The sequence below is a fragment of the Dasypus novemcinctus genome, chromosome 13, assembly GCF_030445035.2.
Source record: "Dasypus novemcinctus isolate mDasNov1 chromosome 13, mDasNov1.1.hap2, whole genome shotgun sequence".
NCBI classification, from domain to species: Eukaryota; Metazoa; Chordata; class Mammalia; order Cingulata; family Dasypodidae; genus Dasypus; species Dasypus novemcinctus.
Window position 1 is genome coordinate 63,113,898 of NC_080685.1, and position 20,152 is coordinate 63,134,049.

At 39.1% G+C, this 20,152-nt stretch overlaps 1 protein-coding gene across 1 annotated transcript in view; it reads left to right on the plus strand.

Annotated features, from left to right (window-relative positions):
- The window catches only part of RGSL1 (regulator of G protein signaling like 1), a 103,757-nt gene that overhangs the window by 43,134 nt on the left and 40,471 nt on the right, over positions 1 to 20,152 (plus strand). Inside the window, exons 12-15 of the mRNA XM_058309318.1 lie at positions 40 to 233; positions 1,494 to 1,611; positions 2,034 to 2,148; positions 3,911 to 4,040. Coding sequence (XP_058165301.1) covers positions 40 to 233; positions 1,494 to 1,611; positions 2,034 to 2,148; positions 3,911 to 4,040 — 557 coding nt within the window. The remainder of the gene's footprint in view (positions 1 to 39; positions 234 to 1,493; positions 1,612 to 2,033; positions 2,149 to 3,910; positions 4,041 to 20,152) is intronic.

The window sequence follows — 20,152 nt, forward strand, 5'->3', positions numbered from 1 at the left end:
TCCCTTTCTCTCCTTCAATGATGCTCTCTTGTTTACCAGAAACTTAATGGAAGTCCTCGTAAATACACAGCACTTGGAATTCTTCAAGGCCTTCCTCAAAGAACGGAAGTCGGAAAACCCGTTGCAATTCCTGATGGCCATACAGAAGATCACTACTGAGACCAATGAAAAGGTTTACAAGCCTCTCGTTGAAAATGTAATCAAGACTTACTTCCATGGCAGAATCCCTCCTGGTATGCACCCCATCTTCTGATGCTTCTCCCCTTAGAGCTGAGCAGAGCAGTTCCCAAAAGAGTGTCTCCTGTGAGATCCCTGAAAGAGCAGAGGCCACGTGGGGCCTTGTTGAGAAACAGAGGAAGAGGGACAGAGTGAGCAGAGAATTATAGCAACAGTAAAGCCAAAGTAGTAATCCTGTAAAGGAAGCCAAGGCACTTTCACATATGTCCTCTTGTTTATTTTTGTTTAATCCTGAAAATAACCTTGTAAGTTAGGGACAAATGGCTCTATTTTAAGAATGAAACAGTAAAACACAGAAAAGGGGTTTGAATTCAAGTCCAAGTCTTTTGGCCCTCAAATGAACTAGGCTGGAGTTTGATACAAAAGCAAAGATTAACTGTATGCAATTTGGAGCATCCACTGTCCATAGGTTGTGAAGAGAGTTGGTCTGGGAAGGAGACCTCTCTGCTTGAAAATCTTTGTTTTGTGAATTTTGTCTTGTTTTCTAGTTGCCTAAGGTGGGAGGGTAGATCTGGCCTGAGTAAATTCATCTTGTTAAGAAACAGAAATTGCAAGTCTAGTATTGACCTGTAATTCTAGAGGGGAAAAAAGAGGGTGTGCATGATCCCACCTTGGAGGTAAATAAATTTAGAGCAACAGCAACGAGAACAAAGCCTCCTATTTTCATACAGATGAATAGATGGGGAAGGGAAATAGTTTTTGTGTTTGTTAATTTGTTTTTTTGCTTGTGGTAAACCAAGATAAGTTTATACATTTTATGAAAATAGAAAAAGAGGTAAAATTTGCAAGTCTTTATTTATAAGGAAATTATTAGTAAGAAATATTTATTTGTTGGGCCAGGATAAGTTTTGTGCCTCAATTTGAATGAGATAGAAGAAAAAAGAGAAGTACCAGACCCTGCCCTTGCTAACTTTCCAAGTCATATTACACACAGCAGTCATTAGACACCTGGAGAATCATATTGCCACATGGTTCTTATTTGTAATCTTGCATTCTCCATCTGCCCAGAGACTCTCCTATCCTCTAAAAAGATAAAGTCAAACAAACTGCATAAATGTGTCTCTACTCATCTTTGACATTCTAATGGAACTAGTCCATAACTTTCTAAATATGCTTGTGACATTGTGGATGGCCCGGAGTACAGGTGGATTGAGAATAGGGGGCTATGAGGCTCTAAAATGAAGAAAACAGCAGCCACCTCAGAAAAGGTAGACAAGAGGATAATGGCTTTTTTTCTCTCTCACATATATTTTTAGAAGAAATGCTGCAGTGCAATGTCCCTTTTATCAAAGAAATCAGTCACATGCGTCATATCAGCACAACCACACTGTTAACAGTCCAGAGTTATGTCATGAAATCTCTGGAAGAAAAGTGGTGAGTATGTCCCATGATGGTAATATTCTTTCTGGAGCTATTTATTGTCTTCTGAAAATCACATTGATCCAGAAGTCTCAGAATCTATTCTCAAAACCCGTTGCCAGAACCTCCCTAGAAAAGAAAAAGCCAAACTTATCCTGAACCCTACTGCTTACCTACTTACCCACCTACCTAGCTGCACACACACATAATCACACACACACATATTTCCATTAATTTGCCTTAACAAAGAACAATACAGTGTTGATCAGGAAGGATAGGCTGGCATCAGCAAAGGATTAATGATAACAGGGGTGTTTTTTAATATCTCACTAGCCCCCTTTCCCACTTGACTTCCTGCTAAAGCTGAGGTAAATTTGCTCTAATATACATACAGCAGGCTTTTGCCCTCTTTGATATTCTCTGTTTCCTGCTGGCAGGTTTAAAGATTACCAAGAGCTGTTCCCACCTCGTCCTCTGGAGATGGAAACTGAACCTCAGGTTCCCCATAAAAAGTTCTCAAAGACAGCAACAAATTACCTGCAGGAATCACAGGTCAGTGAGGAAGGACGCGAAAACAAGACATTGGAGACAAGAAAACCACTGCCTATGCATTGCCCCCCGTACAAATGGTTCTTAATTGTTGGCTACTTAGTCACGAAAACAGTTACTTTTGGGGTAGGTTTTTAAATCCCTGTTTTCCCAAAGATGAACCTGAGGCTCAGAGAAATTATTATACTGGGAACTTAAGGGAGCCAGTCTCTTCTCTGTCCATGATTAGAACCAACTGAGAGATAGTCGCAGGAGTCTGATACATGGAGATCAAAATGTCAGTTTTATTACTGCTAGAAGCTAGTTTGGAGGACACAGATTGGTCGTGAAGCCAAATGGGGTTTGCTAACCCTCTCTGTGCCCTAATTAGACTGACTTACCCGTCAAATCACTGGCATGACCGAACAATTTAGGCCTCCCCTTGTCAGGTTGAGCCCCTGAGTATGTGACAAAGGGCAGGCTGAACACGAATGTCCTGCAGACAAGCAAATGCCAGAGAGGGATGCAAAGGACTGAGAGCTGAGCGTGCCCGCTTCCTTCTTGGTAAGTTATTGCTCACCTTCTCCAAGAGAGGAGAGAAGAAAGGAAGAAAGTGGCAGGAATGTTATTCAAGTCTCTTTACATGGTTCTAACAAAGAAAAAGAAATGTCCCCTTACATAATCACCTCCCAGCTCTGCCTGACTCCTAAATTCATGCTAAGATATCTCTGAAAATAGTGTCTGAGCCCATGTAGTCAATACTCCGGAGACATGACAGTGTGCTGCTCCACGCTGCCCCCGTCTCCATTTTTCCTCCACACTGAATCCACTCCAGGCTGGGGAGTCATGAATGATCATACAGGACATTGAAAAGATGACTACAACTGGAACCAGGACACGTAGTTTTAATTTCAGGTCTTCAGATTTGCTCTGTGATCTTAGATAAGAAAAGAGAAAAGGAAGCAACAGGTACCAAATGCCTGCTTTGTGCCAAGCACTGCTTGTCGGGATTTACGTATGTAATCTCTAGCCCTCACCACAACCCAAAAGCTATTGTTTAGAATGAACACACGCAGACACTGAGCCGCAAGTTAAGTAAATTGGCCCAAATTATACAGTTAGGGAGAAGCTACACTCAAAGTTTCTGATCCCAAATAGTGCTTTTTCTGCTTCACCACTGATTCACTTAAGTCATGCTGAGATTTGGTTTCCCTCTATGTAGGATGAGACAACTGAACTAGATGATCTATTAGATTCTTGCTGGCTCTGAATACCAATTTTCCAAGGAAAAAAATGAACTAGGTAATGGTAAATGGGCACCTATGAAGAAGAAGGAAGAAACTTAAAAAATACATTTTCAAGTGTGTGTGAGTGTGTCCATAGGATTATATTTTTCATTTTTAAATGCTTAGAAGTGGTTGTACTCATTTTCTTATTTCTTCATTTCATCTCAAAATCTGCCTGAGCCATTACTACTTTTTCGTTTTTCTCTCCCACACTCACTCTGCCACTCATAAATCTTCACTGTTGTGAGGCTGGTGGGAGGAGCTGGGGTAATGGCCTCGTTGAAGCCTGATCCTTCCACCCATAAGCAGCTTAATCTAGGGCAGTTCATCCAAGCTGTCTAATTTGAGTTTCCTCACCTTGAAATTGGAGCTAAAAATTATTCCTGCGCATGGATTTTATGAGGATTCTATGTAGTGAATGTCAAGTTTCTGGCAGACAGTAGACTCTCAGCGCACAGCAGGCCTGCTATTGAATATGTCCTACCCCTCTCTTTCCTCAGAAGAGGGGCTGGCTTAAAATGGTCAGCTTTATCAAGAGCTTTTGCAAGTACCGCCGATTTATGCTGGACCCCTCTAAGCGCCAGGAATTTGAAGAGTATCTTCACATGGAAATGCACAATAACAAGGACAGTAAGTCACTTCATTTTGTACTCCCCCTCCCTGTTGGTATTTCAGCCACAAGCGTTAGCCTGGATAAGACGCTACAAAGCTCACTTCTTCCTGTGGTGCCTATGTCTGCCTGGGGACTAGCAAGAACTCCTGGGTGCAATGTCAAGCCCCCGCCTGACTAGAGAAGGGTGCCAGCTCAGCAGCTTCTGCTCAGGGAGCCAGCAAGGGTGGAAAGATTAGTCTAAGGGACTGCTAGATCTCCCATTTTGCAAAGCTATTTCCTCATGTTGTGTAATTTGGTCTTTAGGAAATTCTTTTTAAAAAATTTTCCACTTACAAAATTATTACATGCTATTATTAAAGAAGTAATAAAAATAACAGGAATATACGGTGTAGAAGTGAAAATCTCTTAAGAGATAATATTGGTAAGTGCTTTGTGAACTTGCCTTTCCGATTATTTTTCTATATGTATTTTAACATATGTATATAATTTCTCACATTTCCATCATATAATTTAATTATGTAATTACATAATATAATTTCTATCATTTTTAATGCTATATGTTCTACTTGTAACTCACTTTTATATACTTTATAATGTATCTTGGATATCATTTCATATCAGGACATATATATCTGCTTTGCTGTTTTTGACTGCCATAAAGTGTCCATTGTATGAATTTATTCAACTACTTCACTCACTAACTCATTCATTCATCATACTTTTCTAGAATCTGCTCAATGACAGGTACTCTGCCAAGTGCTAGAAATATAGCAATGAACATGCAGCATAGGATCTGCCCTCACAGCACCTATAATTTTGTGAGCAAGACAGAAAACAAAAACCAAAAACATCAAAACCAGATTCCTGGAACTGGAACGGTGTTGGGAAAACGATTTGTACCTCAATTTTCTCATTCTTGGAATGGGAATAAAAGTTATGCCTACCTCCTAGGGTTGTTGTGAGGATTAAGTGAGTTAATATATGTTTTAGGACAATGCTTGGCAATAGTAAGTGCTATATAAAAGGATTAGCCATTATTTTTATTGCTATATATTATGTAATTATGAGGAGTGTCTCTCACTACAGGAAGACCCTAATTAGTTAAGTGGGTTATGGAGGAGACTTCTTCCAGAAAATGACATTTCTAGATATGTGTAGAGTCTTAAAATAAGTAAAAGCATGGTCCAGTTCAAGCACTGCAGTCAGCCAAGTTGGACTAGAGATTAATGAAATGGGGAAAAGGAACTGAGATGAGGCTGAGTCATGTCTGCCTTGATGACTTTTGAGTTGTTCCATCTTTCACTTTAAAAAACCATGCTACAAAAAGCATACATATTTTGAAATTGTGTGTTCCTAGAAATAACTTTCTCAAAATGGAAGTACTGAGTAAAAGTTTAAGAAATGTTATGTTTTCTCCCTCCAACAACATAGTACCAATTTTTACTCTCACCAACAGTATCAATGAGTGTCTGGTTCCTCACATGTGAACCAACAACAGGCATTATACATTTTTAAGATGCCAATCTAGGAGATGAAAAATAAAATGCCATTCTTATTTATAGGCCTTTAATTAGTAGCTGAGCATCTTTTAATATATTTATTGATCATGTGTACTTTTTTTTATTTTTTTATTTTTATTTTTTTGAGATACCGGGGCCAGGAATTAAACCCAGCCTTCAAATCTGGGAAGCCAATGTTCAACCACTGAGCCACATCAGCTACCCTGAGTTGGTTTTCTCATTGGTTTTGCTTGTTGTTTTTTTGTTTCTAGGAGGCGCCAGGGACCAAATCCAGGATCTCTCATGTGGGAAGCAGGTGCTCAGCTGCTTGAACCACATCCTCTCCCCATTTGTACTAGTTTTTGAACTGTTCATGTCCTTTGTCTATTTATCTGTTGGAATTTTAATATTCTAATTACTTTTTTGTTTGTAAAAACTTTTTTTATACCTATCTTTTATGAACTGTTCACAACCTGTCACCTAGTTGCAAGATACAAGTTCTTTGATGTCAAATCAGCTCAAGCCCTTATGCCCCAGAATGACAGGAAGTTCAGTTTCGCCCTTCTTTGACTTCCCGCTTCCCCAACCCTGTATGAGAGCCCACAAATAAAAATGCTTGTGCAGCCCAATGGAATGGCTGCCTGACTTTCTGTTCCCCTTCAATGCAGGGAGGAGCGTGGTGACCTTCAGGCTGCTGTTCCAAGTCTTTTTTTTTTTTCCTTTCTTAAAGTTATTATCTTTGTTCCAAGTCTTTTGCTGTGAGGCCCAGTACACATACAAATAAGTATACTAGTAACTGTGTACCCAGCAGCCAAGTCATGAAATAGAAAATTGCAAAACCCAGAGAACCCAGGAGCTGCTCTTCAGTCATGCCCCCAACCTCCCACAGATGTTCCCACTATCTTGAACACAGGTGTTCATTTCATTAGTGTCTTTTAAAATGTACACACATATTCTCCCTTCATTATCCTGACTCAAATTTTTGAGCACCTGGGGACTTCCACTTCATTAATCCTAATGATTTTCTCAGTGTGTTTTTCTTTTCCCTGAGAAAGCAGAAGCAACCAGAAGAGAACTTTCACAGCTTTTCACCACTAAATCACCCAAGCAAACTCCCCTGACCTCATATGCTCTTTTGCAGGGAGCAAGCTGACTATTCTTGCTCCTAAGTAAGCAACCATCCCCTCCGATCTACTCAAGGGCATCACTCCAAGCATTTAGCTTGTTCTCTTATGTTTTACATTATGGTTTACATTTTAGCCTATAGACTTTTATACGTTTTTGGTGCAATTTAACATGTCCTATATCCATCACTGCATGATTGTGGTACACTTCCATTGCCCCAGTTACCCTGATTCCATCTATTCAATACCTCTCTCCCCCTCCCCACAGCTCCCACAGTGACAATCAATCTTCATTACTTGAAGGACCATATTAACATATACTTGCAACAATGTTGAGGGCTTGACATACTGGACTCTCCTAACCCATTGGAAGCCACCAATTCTCTCAAGGGACACAATTCCCTCTGTTTGAGAACATCAATCCTCCCCAGGATATGGGAACACCTTCACACTCATTGTATGGATCTCCACCCAATGATGTAACCCACTATGACAAAATGAGCACTCACTCAACCCACTATGACAAAATGAGCACTCACTCGCTGGAAGCCAGCCCTGTGTCAGATGTCCCCCCTTAAGCATCTTTAACAGGTAAACTTCCTTATTATATTTTTCTAACGAGTTTTCTCAACATTATAATTTCAACCACATACCTGACAATCTCCTATGTCCAAATGTTGCCCCACACTTCCCCCAATTTCTTGGGCCATCTGACCCATCCTCCCATCCCTAGCCTCCCTTAAGCCCTCAAAGCTCCACCCAAAGGTAACCCTATGCCCCCATTTTATCCCTTCCCTCTACAAATAACTTACCTCCAGCTTATCATAGATTTCACCCATGTGGGTGTCAGCTTGCAACGTTCCTCTGCCCGCAACTTCCTTTAAGGCTATCATCCAGTTTCTAGTCTCTGAGACAACGTGGTTTACTTATTTCATATCAGATATGTCATACAGTATTTGTCTTTCAATGCCTGGCTTGCTTCACTCAACATAAGGTTCTCAAGATTCATCCATGTTATCACATGTGTTTGTAATGTATTCCTTCTTACAGCTGAGGAGTATTCCATTGTAGTATATACCACATTTTATTTATCCATTCATCTGTTGATGGGCATTGGGTTGATTCCAACTTTTGGCAATAGTGAACAATGCTGCTGTGAATATTGATGTGCATTTATCAGTTTATGTCCTTGTTTTCAGTTCTACTGGGTACACACCCAGTAGTGGAATTGCTGAGTCATATGGTAAATCTATAGCTAGTTTTTTGAGAAACTGCCAAACTGTCCTCCAGAATGGCTGGGTCCTTCTGCATTCCCACCAGCTGTGGATGAGTGTTCCCATTCCTTCACATCCTCTTCAGCACTTGCAGTGCTGTTTCAGCACTTGTAGTGCTGTTTTTTTGATAGCTGCCAGTCTCATGGGAGTAAGATGGTATCTCATTGTAGTTTTGATTTGCATTTCCCTAACAGCTAGCAATTTGGAGCATTTTTTCATGTGCTTTTAGCCATTTGTTTTTATTCTTCGGAGAAATGTCTATTTAAGTCTCTTTCCCATTTTAAAATGGGTTGTTTGCCTTTTTATTTTTGAGATATAGGAGTTCTTTATATATGCAGGATATTAATCTCCTATCAGATATGTGGTTACCAAATATTTTCTCCCATTGGGTAGGCTCTCTTTTCACTTTCTTGAAGTGCAAAGGCTTTAATTTTGAAGAAGTTCTATTTATTTATTTGTTCTCTTGCTGCTCGTGCATTGGGTGTGAAGTTCATGAAGCCGTTTCCTATTACAAGGTCCTATAGATGTTTCCCTACATTGCTTTCTAAGGTCTTTATGGTCTTGGCTCTTATATTTAGGTCTTTTATCCATCTTGAGTTGATTTTTGTGTAAGGTGTGAGTTGGTAATCCTCTTTCATTCTTTTACATATGGATATCCAGTTCTCTAGGCACCGTTTGTTGAAGAGGCCATTCTCTCCCAGTTGAGTGGGTTTGGTGGCCTTGTTGAGTATCATATGACTGTAAATATGAGGATATATATATCAGAACTTTCAATTCAGTTCCATTGGTCAGTGTGTCTATCCTATTTAAAGGAGATGAAAAAGTATAAAATAGAAACCATGAAACTTGTTTATTTGCTCAATACAGGCAGGCCTCATTTCATTGCATTTCATTTTATTGCCCTCTGCAAATATTGGTTTTTACAAATTGAAGGTTTGCGGCAACACTGCATGGAGCTAGTCTATTGTCAACATTTTTCCAACAGCATGTGCTCACTTCATGTCTCTTTGCCACATATGGATAATTATCACAGCATTTCAAACTTATTCATTATTATTCTGCCTTTTATGGTGATTGGTGGTATTGTTGTAGAATTTGAGAGAGGTTTAATTATTTGCATATAGAGAGGCCAGGACTCTGGAATGATTTTGAGAAGGAAAAATGGTTTATTGACGGCCGGCCAGACTCGGGAGGTTTCTGTTTCAATCCCGAGCCCCCAACAAGACTTTCAAGATTCTTTTATACAGAGAGGAAAGGTTAAATGGTCCCTTTGTTTCAGTTCTCAATAGGCTTGAATTAGCATATATATCTTCCACATCTTAGGTAAACTTTTAGTGTGGACTTCATATGTTCTAGATAAGCTTTTGGCATGGACTTCATACATTCTAGATAAGCTTTTAGCATATTCGGTTTGCATTTCCCCTGAATACTTAAAGATTATAGACTTTGCATTGTTAAACTGTTTCCTGGGACTGGAGTCGTTGCCATGGCCACTAAGGGCAGGATTGCAGCTGCTTACTGTCTCACACCCACAAGTCAGACAGCTTAGGTCATCTTTGAAGAGACAAAGAGCCTCCCACACATAGCCCACATCAGTATGGGATCTTTTATGTTACTATTTTAATTGTTTTGGGGTGCCATAAGTTGTGCCCATACAAGAGGGCAAACAATATGAAAAAATGTCCTTTACTCATCTATTCATTCCTCCCCGTCTCTCTACACTAAACCCCTGGCAACCACTGATCTTTTCACTGTCTCTATAGTGATTTTCCTTTTTCACACTGTTATATAGTTGGATTTTTATAGTATGTAGCCTTTTCAAACTGGCTTCTTTCACTTAGCAGTATACAATTATGTTTTCCACATGCGTTTTCAAGGCTTGATAGCACATTTCTTTTCTTGTTGAATAATATTCCAATGTATGGACTTAGCACAGTTTGTTTATTCTTTTACATATTGAAGGAAATTTTTGATGCTTCCAAGTTTTGGCGATTATGAATAAAGCTGCCATAAATATTTGTGTGCAGGATTTTTGTATGCATCAGTTTTCAATTCAGTTGGGTAAATGCCTGAGAGTGCAATTGCTAGATCACATGGTAAGCCTATCTTTAATTTTGTAAGAAAAGGCCAAACTGTTTCCAAAGTGGCTGTATCCTTTTTCATTCTCATAGCAATGAATGAGAGTTTCATGTTTTCTACATCCTTGCAGCATCTGGTGTTGTCAGTGTTTTGGATTTAGCCAATCTGATAAGTATGTAGTGATGTCTCATTGTTTTAATTTGCAAGTGAAATTGGCCTCTAATTTTCTTTTCTTGACATTCTTGTCAAGTTTTAATATCAAGATTCTATTGAAATCATGAAATGACTTAGAGGATCATTATTTTCTTTCAGTTTTTTAGAGATATTTTTATAAGATTAGTGTTAATGTTCTGAGAAAAGATTTTAAAATGTGGGTTCAGTTATGTTAATCATTGTAAGATCATTTGGATTTTCTTCTTCTTGTGTTAATTTGGTTACTTGAATTTTCTGGGAATTCTTCCATTGCATCCAAATTTTCAGTTTTGTTGGCATAAGGTTGTTCATACATCTACTAATGAGTATTTTATTTATTTTTCTAATCCTTTATTCCCCCCACCCCCTGAGATGACTCCCTTGTCTGTTTGCTAGTTGTTTTTGCTCCTTATCTGCTCCTTGTCTGCTCCTTGTCTGTTTGTTTCTTCTTCAGGAGGCACTGGAATAGAACCTAGGACTTCCCACTGGGAGGCAGGCGCCCATTGTCTGAGCCACATCCACTCCCAGAGCCTTTTTTTTTTTCCATTTTCACATGTAACTTTTTAAAATCACATTCTATCCACCAAATCAACAGGATGATCCAGTTTTTCTCAAGAACTTGAATTTCTGTATTTCTCTCTACTCCATTCACTTCTATCACATTTTTTGATCAGGTACGTTATTTTCTTACTTTCAGTAAACCTAATTTCAATTCCAATTCAATAACCTAGATGTAAGACTAGGCATTGGCCCTTATCTTCCTCAGAAGTGTTTTGCTCCTTCTGACACAATCATCTCTCCTTCTGTTGCCATTTCCCCAACGCCCTGTAAACTCTGCCATTTTAATGATCTCTAGGGCCTTGATCTCTTTCTCTATCCCATTCTGCCTTTCTATCCTGAGTCCTTTCTACATAGTCTGGTTTAACCAATACTTTAATTTTTTTTGTCCTTTTGACCAACCTTGCATCATATTGACCTTGCCAATCTTAAAACTGATAGAACGTCCTTCATTAGTGTGGCACATTTGTTACAATTAATCAACCCATATTGAAGCATAGCTACTAACCATGGACTACATTATAGTTTACACTTTGTCCTGCACAGTTTTGTAAGTCATGACAAAATATACAATGGCCTGTATCTGTCACTGCAATGTCATGCAGGGCAAATCCAATGTCCTGAAAATGACCCCATATTACACCTATTCTTCCCTTTCCCATCCCTCAGAACTTCTGGTATCCACTGCCTTTACAACAAAACTGTAGTCCATGGTTAGTAGTAGTGCTTCAATATGGTTCATCAATTGTAACAAATGTACCACACTAATGAAGGATGTTGTTAATGTGGGAAATTGTTGGGGGGTGGGAGGAAGGCATTTGGGAATCCCTTGTATTTTTTAATGTAACTTTATGTAATTTAAAGCTTCTTTAAAAATAAAAATAATATTATAAAAATAAAAAAACAAAGGGAATACAACCTGTAGGTTTTCCCTAGAACTCACCCGGAAATATTGCATTTAAATTTATTACCTTTTACTGGTCATTGTCTTTTGTTTCCTGGAGGGTTTTGGATAAAATAGTTTTTGCTTTAATGCTGTGTAAACAAATGTTGGGAAATTAATGTAGTTAATTGTTTGGGGTGATGATAATAATGATATTGATAGCATATATTCATTGAGGTCTTAACATGTGCCCTACTCTAAGTGCTTTATGTGCATTTCTTCATTAAGGCACACTTTACCTCTATAAGTTAGTGACTCTTTCTTACCCCCTTCTAAAGACAGGAAAACTGAGTTGCTGAGAGATTCAGTAAGTTCTCAAAGGTCTTACAACAAGTAAATAGAAGGGCAAAGGGTCTAATTTATTTTAACTACTGTGTCATTGTTCTTTCATTTTGATTTTTCTCATTATTGTATTTTTGTAAAAATTAAATCCAAAATTCAAAATCACCTCTAACCCTCTTATAACAGTGCTAACTAACAATAACGTGCAACAATGACTTCTAAAAAAAAAAAGCTCTGATAGAAAAAGCCTTGTAAGATGTTGATTTTTCCCACTAGAAATTTTTTTTTAATTTTTATATTTTTTATTTTATACACCCCCCACCCCATTGTTGTTTGCACTCGCTGTCTGCTCTCTGTGTCCATTCACTGTGTGCTTTTCCATGTCTGTTTGTCTTTTTCTTCTCTGTCTTTCTCTTCGGCACCGGGAACCAATTCCAGGACTTCTGGTGTGGGAGAGAGGCACTCAATTGCTTGCTCCACCTCATCTCCCTGGTCAGCTGTGTCTCTCACTGTCTCTCCTCTGCCTTGCCTTTCCCTTTGTTGTGTCAACTCTCTGCAGCCTGGGGCCATCAGCTTTCCACAGCAGGGGGTAGGTTGCCTTCACCATAAGCTCCTCCTCCCCCTCATATGATAGATGGGAGCCCATTCGCTTGAGCTACATCCACTTCCCCCCACTAGAAATTAATACACTTTAACCTAGTTTGGATCTTCAATATCATCTAATATTTATTTTTTCTACTGCTGTTCTATCATCTGCATCCAAGTCCTCACATCCATTTTATTCCTCTTAATTCCTATAGATTTCCTCATGAAATCTGACATGAATTACTATTTCTTGGCTAGAGTTATACTTATTTTGTATCACTGTCTAGTGTCTCCTCCTTTCCTTCCAATTCAGAAAGATGAATGTTTCATTATTTTCAATAATACCTACACTTTGACCCATTACGTTTGCATTTCCTATAGGATCCATCAATTCTTTTTTTTTTTTGTATGTATCAAATTCCTTAGTTTCCATTATATTAACCCTCATTCCTTTTTTTCTTTAGGTACCAGGGTCAAGGATTGAACTGGGATCTCATAAGTGGGAAGCCAATGTTCAACCACTGAGCCACATCAGCTCCCCTGAGTTGTTTTTTCATTTGTTTGTTTGTTGTTTGTTTTTGTGTTTAGGTGGCACCGGAAACCAAGCCCATGTGGGAAGCAGGTGCTCAACTGCTTGAGTCATATCCAATCCCCCCACCATTCCATTTTAATTGTTATGTTCATGCTTTCATTTAAAATTGTGATTGAATTTATGATAGTTGTTTTAACTTCTTGTCTATCAATTATATCATCTCTAGTTTCTGGGGGTGTTTCTATTCACCTATTTTTCTGCTGATTATGGGTCCTAGTGTCCTCTTCTTCACACCCGGTACTTTTTGGTAAAATAGTGGAAAGAGCAGACATTACATTGTTGTTGTCTGAATTTTGCTCTTTTTAAAAAGCATATTAGCTTTTGTTGTGTTGTGATCATTGTTTATTTCTCCCTCCCCTCATGGGTAACTATTTTGTTGTTGTGTTATATAATGTTTTAAATTTCCATGAATATGTATATATGTTCATGTATATGTGTGCAGGTTTATCCCCTTCTTTCTTAAACAGTTGCATACTTTGTACATTTTTCTCTATGAATTTTTTTCATTTTTCCACATATGCTGGAGATCAGTGTACAGTAATTTATAATGATAATTCTCATTACTTTTTACAGGGGTATAGAATTCCATTGATATAACATAATTTATTCATGGAGTCTCCTAGTGATTGATGTTTAGGTGGTGCCCATTCTTCTTCTATTATAAGTGGGCCCTGCAGGGAATACCTTGTGTGCATAGTTTTCATATATTGCCATTGTCTATGGAATAGACATTTACAACAGGATTGGCAAGATCAAAAGATGATTATATTTGTAATTTTGGTTAACGCTGTCAATATCTCTTCCATAGGAGGGATACCATTTTGCATTTCAACCAGAAATACATGAGAATGCCTGTTTCCTATAATCCCATCCTCAGAATATGCTACCAGACTTTTGGATTTTTGCAATCTAAGTGGAAAGCTATGATCTCTCAGGATATTTTGAATTTGCGTTTCTCTAATATGAGTGAATTGGAACATCTTTTCATATACTTGAGTCATCTGAATGCTCTTTATTGTTAACTCTACTAATTTTTCTAGTTCATTTTCTTAAAAAAATTTTCTTCTCCATTATTAGAAGTTTTAAAACATTAGCGATATTAACTCTTCATTAGATAATTCCAAATTATAAATTACAGATTATATTGTGGCTTTACATTGCTTATTGTGTATTTTGTAGTGAAAATAGTTATTTGATTTAATTTTATGAAATCAAATTTATTTTTTTCTTTATTGCTTATGGATTTGGGGAAATATTTGTGAATATTTTCCCCTTCCCAGTCATATAGAAATTCACACAAACTCTTCTAAAACTTAAAGAATTTTTAAATATTCACAGATATATGCATACATATACACATATAATGATCTTTTATTATATATATTATCCATAGTAATATCACATCTTTTGATCTTGGCAAATTGTGTCTTCTTATTTGATCAGTCTGGCTAACTCTATTAGTCTTTTTATAAAACCACCTTTTGTTTTTTGATCACTTTGCCATTATGCTAACTGTAAAGATTTCTGTAATCTGAGATAAAGAGTAGAGCACCCTCTACTGTCTTAAATAGTTTAGATGATGAGCAATGCCGTTTTTCAGTCTGCCTCATGTATAATTTCTGGGTCTGGTGAACACCTCAATTCCTGCCATAATTTGCTTTCTCACCTTGTGTCTGAAATATACCACTTCTCTGCCTTGAGATCTCCCATGATCCCTGACCCTCTATTGTCCATCTAGAAATAAAGTAACCCTTTATTGACTCCAAAAGTACTTGCCTCAGTTCTACTAAGAATCTGTATGGTTCATGGGTACTTGAGATCCTGCCTTGTGTTTGCCTGAAGTATGCAAATCAGCTAAGCTTGTTTTTAAGGCATTGGTACCTTTTAGTATCCAGGCTCAGACTTCAATGACAGTTGATTTATTCAATAGATATTTATAAATTTCCCTCTATGTGCTAAGCTCTGTGCTAGATTCTGAAGATAAAATATAAACAAGACAGGTAATGCCCCTGCTTTAATGGAACATATATTTCAGAGGGGGGAAATAAGCAAAACAAAAATAATAAAACGTTTTTAGTATTAGTTAAGGAAAGTACACAATGCTGTGAGAACCCATGACAGAGAGACTAAACATAGACTACAGGATAATGGAGGGCCTCCTGGAGGAAATGGCAAGTAAGCTGGATTCTGAAGAATGAGTGAGAGTAAATCAGGGAAAGGATGAAGGAGACTTCCAAGAAGATGAAATGGCACCCAGAGGTAAGGAGAGTATGCTGTATTAGAGGAATTATAAAAGGATCAGTATGGTTGAAAGATAGAATAGGGAAGCCAGAGGGTTGAGAAATGAGGCTGAAGGGGTTATTGGGGCTTAGAAGATATTTAACCTTGTTGGCCACTTGAGGAGCTTTAGCTTCATGTGATGGGCAATGAAATAATTAAGATATAGTGAGCTGCATAAATTTAAGGATACTATTTAAGTTTTTACATATATATACACATCTGTGAAACTATATCACCACTAACAAGATAGTGAACATATACATCACCTTCAAATATTTCTCAGGCTCTTTTGTCATTCTTCCTCTCCATCCCTTCTCACCTTCCCCACCTCATCCCCACCCTTAGCAGCCACTAACCTGTTTACTATCATTCTAGTTTTCATTTTCAAGAATTTTATATAAATAGAATCATACAGCATATACTCTTTTTATGTGGCTTCTTTTAGTCATTATAATTATTTTTGAGCTTCATCCATGTTGTTGCATGTATCAATAGTTCATTCATTTTTGATACTGAGTACTATTCCAGAGTATATATATACTACCATTTGTTCATCTATTCACCTATCAGTGGATAGTTGGGTTGTTTCTAGTTTTTGGCAATTTCAAATAAAGTTGCTATGAATCACTATATAAAAGTCATTATATGCATATATGCTTTCATTTTGCTAGGATGAATACCTAAGAGTGGAATGATTGGAACATATGGTAGGTGTATGCTTATACTTTTTCAGAAAACTGCTAAACATTTCTCCAAAGGGATTCACCGTTTTATATTCCTATTACAAGATATAAGAGTTCCAGTTTCTCCATATCCTCATCAACACTTGGTTTGATCAGTCTTTTAGATTTTGGCACAGTCTAAAAGGTATACAATTTTATCTCATTGCCATTCCCTAATGGTCAGTTTATCACTGGCTTATTTGCCATCTATTTATCTCTTTTCGGTGAAGTGCTGTTCAAATCTTTTGCCCATTTCTTTATTGGGTATTTGGTTTTTTTTATTATTGAATTGTGAGAGTTCTTTATATATATTTTGGGTATGTCTTATATCATATATGTCTTTATAAATATTTTATCCCAGGTTGTGACATGTCTTTCTTTTAATAGTGACTGTTGAACAACAGAAATTTTAAATGTTGATGAAGTCCATTTTACCAATTTCACCTTTTATGGCTCTTGCTTTTGGTGTCATAGCTAGGAAATCTTGGTCTGATTCAAGATTATAAAGATTATCTTTCATGGCTTTTTCCTAGAATTTTATATAGTTTAAGGTTTTATATTTAGATAAATGTCCATTGCTATTTAATTTTTATACAAGGCAAGGTGGGTTAAAGTTTTGGGTTTTTTTCCATGCATATTGCTACCTGATTGTTGCAATACCTTTTGTTGAAAACACTATCCTTTCTCCATTAAATTATCTTTGCACCTTTGTTAAAAATATGTTGTCCAAAAATGTATAAGCCTTTATCTGGACTCTCAGTTTGGTTCCATTGATCTTATCTTATGCCAATACCACAGTTTGATTATTGTAGTTTTATAATATAAGTCTTGAAATCAGATAGTGTTAGCCTTCAAAAGTTGTTTTGCCATTCTAGGTCTTTCAATTTTCGTACGAATTTTAGAATCAGATTGTCAATTTCTATAAATAGAAAAGCTTATTGGTATTCCATTTGGATTTCATTAAATTTATAGAGTGATTTGAGGAAAATTTACATCTTGACAAGATAGTCTTCTGACATCTGAACAAGATCTATTTATTTACATTTTCTTAAATTCTCTCAGCAATGTTTTATAGTTTTCTTATATATGAGTCTATCTTAGTTTGCCAAAGGGCTACTAATGCAAAATACCACACATAGGTTGCCTTTTATAAAGGGAATTTATTTGGGTTAACAGTTTACAGATCTGAGGCTGTGAAAATGTCCTAATGAAGGCATCATCAGAGATGATTTCTCAGCAAAGGTCAGCTGATAGCAGATCCTAGAGTCCTGCCACGTGGTGAGGCAAGATAGCACGTCTACTGTCTCACGCTACTATCTTCTCTAGGTCAACTGTGAAGATAAGGCATCTTTTCCTTGTCTCCTTGAGCCTGTCTCTCTTTCTGAAGCTGGAGGCAAACCTGGAGTCCTCTCTCACATGGCAGGGTGAACATGGCAAAGCTCCCTTTCTCTGTGTCTCTTTTCTCTCTGTATGTGTACTCAGTTTATATAAGACCCAGCAAGAAGACAGAAATCCAAACTGGGTCACACATCACTGGTTTAATCCAATCAAAAACCCTAAAATGATCTAATTAAATGATCTAATCAAAGTTCCCCTAACTGAATCTTACCAAAAGGCCCCATCTACAGTGCATTTGTAGGCATAGGAATGAGTTAGCTTAACAATATTGTTTTCTGGGGTCCACAAAAGACAAACCAGGGCAGGATCTTTAATATAGTTTTCCATATTTATCCCCAAGTATATCACATTTCTTAATGCTATTGTAAATGGTATATTTAAAAATTTCAATCTTAGTCTGCTGCCATCATATAAAAAGTAATTGATTTTTGTATAATGACCTTATATCCTACAACCTTGCTGAAACTACTTATCACTTCTAGTAGGGTTTTTGTTTTGTTTTGCTTTGTTTTTGTAGACTGTATTGAATTTTTCACATGGCCAATCATGATATCTATGAATAAACAATTTTACTCCTTCCTGTAAAATCTGGATGCCCTTTATTTCCTTTTCTTGCATGGTTGCTCTAACCAGAACCTCCAATTCAATGTTAGAAAAAAAGTAGTGAGAGCAGACATCCTTATCTTTTTCCTGATCATAGGGAGAAGTAAGTTTTCCATCGATGTTCTTAATCAGGTTAAGTAGTTCTGCTCTTTTCCTTGTTTGTTGAGAATTGTAATCTAGGGTGGGTGTTGGTTTTGTCAAATGTTTTATCTGTATCTATTGAGATCATCTGCTTTTTCTTTTTTAGTTTGTTAATATGTGAGTTACATTGGTGTGGGCAGCTGCGGGCCTCCGGGAGGGTCAACGCGGATGGCCGGGCGAGCTCTCCGGACAGGGGCTGCCCCACTGTCAAAGGAGAGGAGGGGGGTCGGCACGAAGCCGTTGGGCCCTCGCTCTCTCCGCTCAGGCACGGGGGACGCGCGGTGCAAGCAAAAACACCACGGAGACGAGGTCTGGGCACAAGTCTGCTTTATTGTAGAAGGGGACATGGTTTTATAGGGTCTAGGGATACGTAAAGGGACTTGATTGGTGCCGGCGGGTGCTGTTGCTTGCGTAGACGGTTACTGGACAGTAGGCGGTTACTGGACAGTAGGCGGTTACTGGACAGTAGGCGGTTACTGGACAGTAAGCTGGCTAAGGGGTTAGGAGCAAGGGAGGGGAAGGGGAAAGTGTGGGCTGTCTAGATAACGGCTAGGCGGAAGACGGAGAAGGAGAGAAGGAGGGGCAGCGCCGGCTGCCAAACTGGGTGGGAAGGAGACGGGGACAATTGCTCCCTTTTGTTTAAAAGTATGTGCTTCGGGGGAGGTGAACTGGTGGCAGCAGGGGCAGTATGGGACGGGGTACTGGGGTAAGACGAGGGGAGGAGGGAGACCACGAGGACCGGCTGGCGGCGAGAAGCAGAGGGCCCTCCCAGCTGCTCTCAGCTGCAGAGGACACAGCGTCTGGCCAGGATGCATGTGCCTGCTGCTGGGGTCGGCGCACGCCGGCGCCTGGCGCGCGCCGAGCTCTGCCAGCAAAACGGGGTCGTGATGTTCCTGAACCCCTTGCCCGACTGGGGGAGAAGGAGGGAGATGAGTGAGGAAAGGGAGACAGGAGGTTACAGGCATGTGGTTCGGTGTTTGCGGCAGGGGCGGGAGGAGAGCGGCGGGTGGCTTGGTGGTGGATCTTTAGTGGCGAGGCGTTGATAATGAACCTGCACAAAGGAGCTGAATACTGCGTTGGCTTGGTCTTTGGCGAGGCGGACTATTTTTTTGACGGCCCAGGGTCCTACAGTGAGGGCTAAGAAGTGAGGGCCTAAAAATGGAAGGAGGTATGGGAGGAGGGTATGGAGAACACTGGAAAAATAGTTCGCATTTTCTCGCTCTTTGCGGCGCTTATCCAATCCCTCCTGGAACTTTCTCAGGTTGTCCTCGACTAAGCCGGTGGAGTTGGCGTATACGCAGTACTCCTCTCCAAGGGCGGCACAGAGACCCCCTTCCTTAAGGAGGAGGAGGTCGAGGCCGCGGCGGTTCTGGAGGACTACCTCAGAGAGAGAATTGAGAGAATTTTTTAGATGTTTTACAGCATTTTGAAGGTAGGTGATATCTTCGTCAACGGCCTGTCTGAGAGAGGAGAGGGCAGAGGACTGTGTGGCGAGGGCGGCGATCCCTGTGCCTGCCCCTGCAAGACCTAGAAGGGTAGCGACTGTCAGGACTGTGGTGACAGGCTCTCTCCTTTGTAAGTGGAGGGAGGTTTGTCTGCTCAGCACGCGGCGGAAAAATTCGTGGTCAGAATGGTAAACGACTCGAGGAGCGAGAAGGATGAGCAGGCAAGTCTCATGGGTATCGTTGAGGGTGGCGACATTGAGGCAGGGGGTTAGCCCGGTGGAGGTGCAAAGCCATTGGGAGGTGTTAAGGGGGATTAAGAACTTGGCGGAAGCGCTGGGAGAGGAGTAGCTAGAGCAAGCACTAAGGGAGGGGTGGGAACCTTGACGAGAATGAACACAGCGCCCTATGGAGG